The 9870-nt window shown below is 39.0% G+C and overlaps 1 protein-coding gene across 2 annotated transcripts in view; it reads left to right on the top strand.

Moving 5' to 3' along the window:
* Positions 1-5537: 5537 nt before the first annotated feature.
* CTSS (cathepsin S) overlaps positions 5538-9870 on the top strand; it is a 29308-nt gene continuing 24975 nt past the window's right edge. The window contains exons 1-2 of one of the 2 annotated variants that reach the window (XM_007460230.1): positions 5538-5671; positions 6636-6762. In XM_007460230.1, the coding sequence (XP_007460292.1) occupies positions 5646-5671; positions 6636-6762 (153 nt within the window). In that variant the 5' untranslated portion in view covers positions 5538-5645. The remainder of the gene's footprint in view (positions 5672-6635; positions 6763-9870) is intronic. The other variant, XM_007460231.1, reaches the window with a different exon arrangement.

Genomic DNA, 9870 nt, shown 5'->3' with positions numbered 1-9870 from the left:
CAAAACTGCATGGTACAATTTGTTTCCTAAAAGTATATAGAATATATGGGCTTCCCTGGTGGCACAGTGGTTGAGAGTCCGCCTACCGATGCCGGTCCGGGAGGATCCCACATGCCGCGGAGCGGCTGGGCCCGTGAGCCATGGCCGCTGAGCCTGCGCGTCTGGAGCCTGTGCTCCGCAACGGGAGAGGCCACAACAGTGAGAGGCTCACGTACCGCAAAAAAAAAAAAAAAAAGTATATAGAATATATGTGTATGTATAACTGAATCACTTTGCTGCACACCTGAAACTAACACAACACTGTAAATCAAATATACTCTAATATAAAATAAAAATTAAATTTAAAAAAAGTATATAGAAATGGAAGATGGTGAGGTAGTCAGAGAAGACTGGGAAAGGCGATACTTGAAGTAGAACTTGCAAGGTAGAGAGGCCAAGGAATAGAGTCATTTCAGAAAGACACGAATGACCGTGCAACGTGGGGGCCCATGAGACCAGCTTGACTACAACAGAGGGTGAAAGTTTAAAAAAATCTACTCTAAATTGAATAAAGTGCCTAAGGATGGGCCAGATTATGGGGAAATGCAGCAGGCAACAGAGAGCGTTTGTAGAAAATAGCTTGATAAAATGTGGTGTTTTTTATTTTATTTATTTATTTTTGGCTGCATTGGGTCTTCGTTGCTGCTCAGGCTTTCACTAGTTTCTGCAGGTGGGGTCTACTCTTTGTTGTGGTGTGCGGGCTTCTCATTGAGTGGCTTCTCTTTGTTGCAGAGCATGGGCTCTAGGCGCGTGGGCTTCAGTAGTTGTGGCACATGGGCTCACTAGTTGTGGCTTGCAGGCTCTAGAGCGCAGGCTCAGTAGTTGTGGCACACAGGCTTAGTTGCTCTGAAGCATCTGGGATCTTCCCAGACCAGGGCTTGAACCTGTGTCCTCTGAATTAGCAGGCGGGTTCTTAACCACTGCGCCACCAGTGAAGTCCCTAAAAATGTGTTTTAAGAGAACAATTTGGCAGTGATGTACAGAACGAGATTGCAAGGTAGATTGGATTGAAGGCTGTTGAAATAATTTAAATCTTGTCAATAAATATTTATTGAGTGCCTACTAACTATATCATTGCATTCTATACTGTGGAGGATACAAAGAAGAGTAAGATATACATAACTCCTGTACTTAAGGGGCCAACAGGTAGATTTGTATGACAAAGACATAAATTAGAATTAAGAGGATGATTTTTCTGGTCTCAGAATCTTTGAGTTTGCCATAAGAGAGCCTCAAAGTACTGTAGAGGCTCAAAAAGAGATATTAAGTTGGGGATAAAGAAAGGTTTTTTTGAAAGAGGTATCTTTTGAGATGGGCCATGAAGGAGGAGCAGGATCTCAAGAGGCAGCGATGAGGGAAGGAAATTCCAGACAGTGGGAAGCAAAATGATTCTGTTGGGAAAGTACTACTTTAAAACTGGGTTCAATCCCAGGTCAGCAACCAGTTCTGTCCTCTTGAACAAACTATACAGCCTCTCAGAACTTTAATTTCCCCTCTGTAAAATGAGGATAATATTTGTCCTACCTCACAGTGTTGTAAAGATTAAATAATAATATATGAAGAGTATAGCATACTCACTGGCATATAATTGGTGCATCCAACAAATGTTAGCTAGGACTGTTATAATAATAAAGTGAGTAAAGAGTGCAGAGGATAATAAGCATAAATGTCCTGGAAACATGAAGAAAACTACCTGCTTTGAGTGTAAGATTTATGTGAGGATAGTTGTCTTGGTCTGTTTGGACTTCTATAACAAAATACCATAAACTGGGTGGCTTATAAATGACAGAAATTTATTTCTCACAGTTGTGGAGGCTGGGAAGTCTAAGATCAAGACACTGGCAGATTCAGTGTCTGGTGAGGCCCTCTTCCTGGTTCACAGATGGCTGTCTTTTCGCTGTGTCCTCACATTATGGAAAGGCAAAGGGAGCTCTCTAGGCCGGAACTATTCAACATAAGCCTGCAATGGGTTGTCATATTAGAAAGAAAAGAATCTATTAAAGAGCACTAATCTCATGCCAAACACAGAGACTCAGGACTCAGAAGCCAATTTGAATGTTTTCACTGACCAAAGATGGGACAATACGAATATCAATAAGGATAAAACTGCATTGAATTGAAGCACATAAAATTTGGTTAAATCCATGAATTCATAATGATACAAGAAAAACTCAATGGTTTTGCAATGTATGGACCTTATTTGGATCTCAATTCAAACAAATCATTTTTTTAAATGTATAAGATAGAGAAATGTAAATACTGACATGTTTGAGGACATTAAGAAATTATTGTTAATTTATTTTAGATGTAATCATGGTATTGGGGTTTTATTTATTTCAGAGTCTTTATCTTTTAGAGATACACACTGGAATATTTACATGTGAAAGAATCTGATATCTAGTATTTTGTTCAAAATAATCTGGGTAGTGGGAGGGTAAATAAAGCAAGACTGGCTACATATTGATAATTGTTGAAACAGGATAATGGTCTCACGGTTGTTCATTTTGCTATTACAGCTCCCATTTACCATTGCAACAAAAAGAATAAAATACCTAGGAATAAACCTACCTAAGAAGACAAAAGACCTGTATGCAGAAAACTATAAGACACTGATGAAAGAAATTAAAGATGATACCAACAGGTGGAGAGATATACCATGTTCTTGGATTAGAAGAATCAACATTGTGAAAATGACTATACTACCAAAGCAATCTAAAGATTCAATGCAATCCCTGTCAAACTACCAATGGCACTTTTCACAGAACTAGAACAAAAAATTTTACAATTTATATGGAAACACAAAAGACCCCAAATAGTCGAAGCAATCTTGAGAACAAAAAATGGAGCTGGAGGAATCAGGCTCCCTGACTTCAGACTATACTACAAAGCTACAGTAATCAAGACAATATGGTACTGGCACAAAAACAGAAATATAGACCAATGGAACAGGATAGAAAACCCAGAGATAAACCCACACACATATAGTAAACTTATCTTTGATAAAGGAGGCAAGACTATACAATGGAGAAAAGACAGCCTCTTCAATAAGTGGTGCTGGGAAAACTGGACAGCTACATGTAAAAGAATGAAATTAGAACACTTCCTAACACCATACACAAAAACAAACTCCAAATGGATTAAAGACCTAAATGTAAGGCCAGACACTATCAAACTCTTGGAGGAAAACATAGGTAGAACACTCTATGACATAAATCACAGCAAGATCCTTTGTGACCCACCTCCTAGAGAAATGGAAATAAAAACAAAAATAAACAAATGGGACCTAATGAAACTTAAAAGCTTTTGCACAGCAAAGGAAACCATAAACAAGATGAAAAGACAGCCCTCAGAATGGGAGAAAATATTTGCAAATGAAGCAACTGACAAAGGATTAATCTCCAAAATATACAAGCAGCTCATGGAGCTCAATATCAAAAAAAACAAACAACCCAATCAAAAAATTGGTGCAAGACCTAAATAGACTTTTCTCCAAAGAAATATACAGATTGCCAACAAACACATGAAAAGATGCTCAACATCACTAATCATTAGAGATATGCAAATCAAAACCACAATGAGGTATCACCTCACACCAGTCAGAATGGCCATCATCAAAAAATCTACAAACAATAAATGCTGGAGAGGGTATGGAGAAAAGGGAACCTTCTTGCGCTGTTGGTAGGAATGTAAATTGATACAGCCACTATGGAGAACAGTATGGAGGTTCCTTAAAGAACTAAAAATAGAGCTATCATATGACCCAGCAATCCCACTACTGGGCATATACTCTGAGAACACCATAATTCAAAAAGAGACATGTACCCCAATATTCATTGCAGCACTATTTACAATAGCCAGGACATGGTACCAACCTAAATGTCGACTGACAGATGAATGGATAAAGAAGATGTGGCACATATATACAATGGAATATTACTCAGCCATAAAAAGAAACGAAATTGAGTCATTTGTAGTGAGGTGGATGGACCTAGAGTCTGTCATACAGAGTGAAGTAAGTCAGAAAGAGAAAAACAAATACTGTATGCTAACACATATATATGGAATCTAAAAAAAAAATGGTTCTGCTAAACCTAGGGGCAGGACAGGAATAAAGACGCAGATGTAGAGAATGGACTTGAGGACACGGGGAGGGGGAAGGGTAAGCTGGGATGAAGTGAGAGCGTGGCATGGACATATACACACTACCAAATGTAAAATAGATAGCTAGTTGGAAGCAGCCGCAGAGCACCGGGAGACCAGCTCGGTGCTTTGTGACCACCTAGAGGGATGGGAGGGAGATGCAAGAGGGAGGGGATATGGGGATATATGTATACATATAGCTGATTCACTTTGTTATACAGCAGAAGCTAACACAACACTGTAAAGCAATCATACTCCAATAAAGATGTTAAAAATTTTTTTCCATAATAAAAATCTTTTTTTAAAAAAAACTAGATGGGGGACTTCCCTGGTGGTCCAGTGGGTAAGACTCCATGCTCCCAATGCAAGGGACCTGGGTTCAATCCTTGGTCGGGGAACTAGATCCCACATGCATGCCACAACTTAGTTCGCATGTTGCAACTAAGAGTTCGCATGCCTCAACTAAGAGTCCACATGCCGCAATGAAGATCCTGTGCGCCGCAACTAAGACCCAGTGCAGCCTAAATAAATAAATAAAAATCTTTTTAAAAAACAAATAAATAAATAAAAATTTTAAAAGCTAGATGGCTACAAACATGAAAATGTCTGCTACAGGTAAGAATATTCAACATTGTAATGATACTGAGTCTCCACAAATTTATCTAGGTGTGTGTATTAAAATTTATTTATAATACATATAGTAATTTAATATAAATATATCAATTTAAATAAAAACTCAGAATTTTTCAGGAAGCTTGATAAACTGATTTTTAAAACTCATATGGAAAAGTTAACAGGCACAAAATGTTAAGACAACTTTGAAAAAGAAGAACAAACATAGGAGTGGCAGAGGTGACTTACCCTATTAGATATCGAGACATATTCAAAGCTATTTTAATTAAAACTGTGTGGTATTGAAGGGACAATAGATTAAAAAAACAGATCCGTGGGCTCAGAAACTGACCCATGTATAAATGGGAATTCTCACCTGGGTGAGAATTAGACAACAGTAGATCATGGATGAGTTGTGTTAAAAAGAATAAGGTGGATTTTCCTAGGAAATCATGGAGGAAGCTGGGATTTCAGGAACTTAATCCTAATCTCTTCATAGCTAAAGTTTTCCATCTGAAAATTGTTGTTTCTAGGTAAAGTGAATAATCAAAATGATGAAAAATTAAAGGGTAAACGTGTACTAGTGTTACTTTGCTGAGCTTTTTCTACTGATCTCCTCTACTGGGGGCTCTTTTTGATGGTTTACTGCACCTGCTTTATCTCCAAAACTGCAGCGAGAGAGCCAGAGGTAGCAAATCTAGTCAGATTTTAAATGAAACTGAAATGAAAGTTCACTTCCTCATTGTGGATACCTCATGTGACAAGTTCCAATTTCTTTTTAAAGTCACTTTGACTGAAGTCTCTTTGCTGTCTTTGAAATCTTTGGAGAGAGCCCACCATCAAGCATTCTTAGTATGGGAGCACCTGCTAGTTCTATCATGTACGTACTGTCTGTTCTTCTCCTCCTACTTGGTCCTTAAATCCTTCATTTGTGTTTTTAGCTTACTCTGCCTGCCAGGTTTTACATCGTTTGTTACAGGAAGTAAACTAAAAAAAAATCATTGTTGCTCAATTTGCCTCTTCTTTTTTTGACTAAAAAGAGTCTATTTTTGAAAAGTTAATGTCTGCTTAAACATCTAAAGCCTGAGGCGGACACATAGCTTTCTTTAGAATATAATTTGAAGATTTACATGGTTAAAAATCCAGCTGTTTTGAATTAAAAAGAAGTGGAAAAGAAAGTAGAATCCAGTTTGAGGGAGTTAGTTACTGAATTTCTGTTGAAGTCTCTTTGTATTAAACATAGAAGTGATGTTTTCAAAAGCAGTTAACCTCTTCTTTTAAAGTAGATATTTTGATTTTTAGGGGAAAAGAAAGGTTAAAAGGTAAAAATGATCCAAGGATGGAAAGCAATACACAGGAGTTGTCTTTTAACTATATCTGAAGGTTGTGGATAGACCAGTTAAAAGGAGCTTGTGTATTCAAAAATTATGAAGATAAACTGATTTTTCAAAGGTATGCCTTCTTCTTAAGGATTTATTTTTTTTTTCTGGAAAGGAGGAAAGAGGATTTCCCTTGGTTAGATTTGTTGTCAAATCCTGTAAAGTCCCTGCTTCCTCATCTCCACATCCCCCCAAACTTAGATGTAAATTTGGCTTACCAGATATCAGGAAACTTTTTGAAAATCACTTTTAAAGTGCTACTAAGAATTGGAAGTGGTATTTCAGACAAAAATCTGCAGTTACTCCCTGTCACTGTACAATTCAGAAAGTTTCCTGCATAATTCTGCTTTGTAATATTCTGTCCCCTTGACAGACTCTGCATTCCTACTTTTCGTTGTGAAAAAAATATGGTCACAATAGATGCAGCTAACAGCTACTCTTCCTATGTTACCTTTCCTTTAACAGAATGAAATGGCTGGTGTGGGTGCTCCTGCTGTGCTCCTCTGTGATGGCACAACAGCACAGAGATTCTACTCTGGATCATCACTGGGATCTCTGGAAGAAAACCTATGGGAAACAATACAAGGAACAGGTAGATGGGCTGCCACCTGAGCAATTTGCTTTTACTCAAGTACCCTACATATTGTAACAAGCAGTGTTTTCAATAAATGTTACACTCCCCTCTTGCCAGATTCTGTTCTTGGTACTAGTGATACAACAGGAAACAAAATTAAGTTCCTGTTGTTGTTTTTAATAAATTTATTTATTTTTGTCTGCATTGGGTCTTTGTTGCTGTGCACGGGCTTTCTCTAGTTGTGGCGAGCGGGGTCTACTCTTTGTTGCGTTGCGTGGGCTTTTCATTGCAGTGGCTTCTCTTGTTGCGGAGCACGGCTTCTAGGCACGCGGGCTTCAGTAGTTGTGGTATGTGGGGTCAGTAGTTGTGCCTCACGGGCTCTAGAGCTCAGGCTCAGTAGCTGTGGCGCACGGACTTAGTTGCTCCGCAGCATGTGGGATCTCCCTGGACCAGAGCTCGAACCCGTGACCCCTGCACTTGCAAGCGGATTCTTAACCACTGCGCCACCAGGGAAGTCCCAAAACTCCTATTTTTATGGAGCTTATATCCTAAAAGGAGAGACAGGAAAGAAGTAGAGAAAAATAAAGCAAGGCATGGGGGAGTTAGAAGGGTCCTGTGTGATGGCTGTGAGGGGTTGGGAGTGATTATTTTATACATATGATAGAATGGTCAGGGAAGGCTTCACATATAAGGTGACATTTGAGCAGAGAATGGATAGAAGCCAGGGAGCAAGCAAAGTAGAAAACTGGAGTGAGAGTCCCAGGCCAATAGGGAAGGAGTGCATGTTTGAGGAGCAAAAAAGCCTCTTTCAGTCCCTGGCATAGAGAAGCACTGGCAGATGTTATTTCTTGACTCTCACTTCCCAGTTTGTACTTTTATTTTTATTTCAAAACATACTTCTTGATTGATTTTAAGATTTTAACCCTGGTGCTTCAAATAACTAAGTCCTATAACTGTATAATATTTCTGAGTTTGTAAGCAAGGATTATATATTTACTTATTTGATGTATGGTTTTTTGGGGGTATTTTTTTGTTTTTTTTTTTGCGGTACGTGGGCCTTTCACTGTTGTGGCCTCTCCCGTCGCGGAGCACAGGCTCCGCACGCGCAGGCTCAGCGGCCATGGCTCACAGGCCCAGCCTCCGCGGCACGTGGGATCTTGCCGGACCGGGGCACGAACCCATGTCCCCTGCATCGGCAGGCGGGCTCTCAACCACTGCGCCACCATGGAAACCCTGATGTATGGTTTTTGTATAAAAATGGTCTGAGTTGTTTTCTTTTTTTTTTTTTAACATCTTTATTGGGGTATAATTGGTTTACAATGGTGTGTTAGTTTCTGCTTTATAACAAAGTGAACCAGTTATACATATACATATGTTCCCATATCTCTTCCCTCTTGCGTCTCCCTCCCTCCCACCCTTACTATCCCACCCCTCGAGGTGGTCACAAAGCACCGAGCTGATATATCTGTGCTATGCGGCTGCTTCCCACTAGCTATCTACCTTACGTTTGTTAGTGTATATATGTCCATGCCTCTCTCTCGCTTTGTCACAGCTCACCCTTCCCCCTCCCCATATCCTCAAGTCCATTCTCCAGTAGGTCTGTGTCTTTATTCCTGTCTTACCCCTAGGTTCTTCATGACATTTGTTTTTCTTAAATTCCATATATATGTGTTAGCATATGGTATTTGTCTTTCTCTTTCTGACTTATTTCACTTTGTATGTCTGTTCTCCAGTAGGTCTCTGTCTTTATTCCTGTTTTACCCCTAGGTTCTTCATAACATTTTTTTTTTCTTAAATTCCATATATATGTGTTAGCATACGGTATTTGTCCTTCTCTTTCTGACTTACTTCACTCTGTATGACAGACTCTAGATCTATCCACCTCATTACAAATAGCTCAATTTCGTTTCTTTTTATGGCTGAGTAATATTCTCAGGGTATATGCCCAGTAGTGGGATTGCTGGGTCATATGGTAGTTCTCTTTGTAGTTTTGTTTTGTTTTGTTTTTAACATCTTTATTGGGGTATAATTGCTTTACAATGGTGTGTTAGTTTCTGCTTTATAACAAAGTGAATCAGTTGTACATATACATATGTTCCCATATCTCTTCCCTCTTATTTGTAGTTTTTTAAGGAACCTCCATACTGTTCTCCATAGTGGCTGAACCAAGTCACATTCCCACCAGCAGTGCAAGAGTGTTCCCTTTTCTCCACACCCTCTCCAGCATTTATTGTTTGTAGATTTTTTGATAATGGCCATTCTGACTGGTGTGAGATGATATCTCATTGTAGTTTTGATTTGCATTTCTCTAATGATTAATGATGTTGAGCATTCTTTCATGTGTTTGTTGGCAGTCTGTATATCTTCTTTGGAGAAATGTCTATTTAGGTCTTCTGCCCATTTTTGGATTGGGTTGTTTGGTTTTTTTTGTTATTGAGCTGCATGAGCTGCTTGTAAATTTTGGAAATTAATCCTTTGTCAGTTGCTTCATTTGCAAATATTTTCTCCCATTCTGAGGGTTGTCTTTTGGTCTTGTTTATGGTTTCCTTTACTGTGCAAAAGCTTTGAAGTTTCATTAGTACTGATGAATTTCGCCTTCACCCACTCCCCTTTAGGACCAGACCTCTAATTTCAGCGTTAACTAGAGTTAGATGTGCAGTTAGCACCACTATTTGGTTAAATGAATATTATCTCGCTTTTTAATGATTCTAGTCCATCAGGGGGAATGAAAATGACTTTTGATTAGTATCCTACCATTAAAATGTATCTCAAAGTTCTCTTCTTTTTTTTCTTCCCTGTACTTCATTAGATTTATTTTTTCTTTATTTCATTTTTTCCCTCTAGTGGTTTGGAAGTATATCTGTACATGTCCATTACTGGGGTAACAGTAAAATCTTGCTCCAAGACAGAGGGACTGCATCCAGACTTACTACCTAGAGCCAGGGCCTAGGCCTGGGTTCTAATACTCAGTGAAATGAGGCAGAAAAGAGTTATTGCTGACTGCTCATTGGGCTACCGCTTGTTGTAAACTCCAGCCTTGGGGGTGGAGGTGAGGGTCGGCCATTCTAGGAGGCACCATGTACATTGCATTCTATGTAAATGAAGCTCCTGGAGGGCAACAAAATC

The sequence above is a fragment of the Lipotes vexillifer genome, unplaced genomic scaffold (assembly GCF_000442215.2).
Source record: "Lipotes vexillifer unplaced genomic scaffold, Lipotes_vexillifer_v1.1 scaffold209, whole genome shotgun sequence".
Taxonomy (NCBI): Eukaryota; Metazoa; Chordata; class Mammalia; order Artiodactyla; family Lipotidae; genus Lipotes; species Lipotes vexillifer.
Note: the sequence above shows the minus strand (reverse complement) of the source record. Positions and strands in the feature narration are given on the sequence as shown.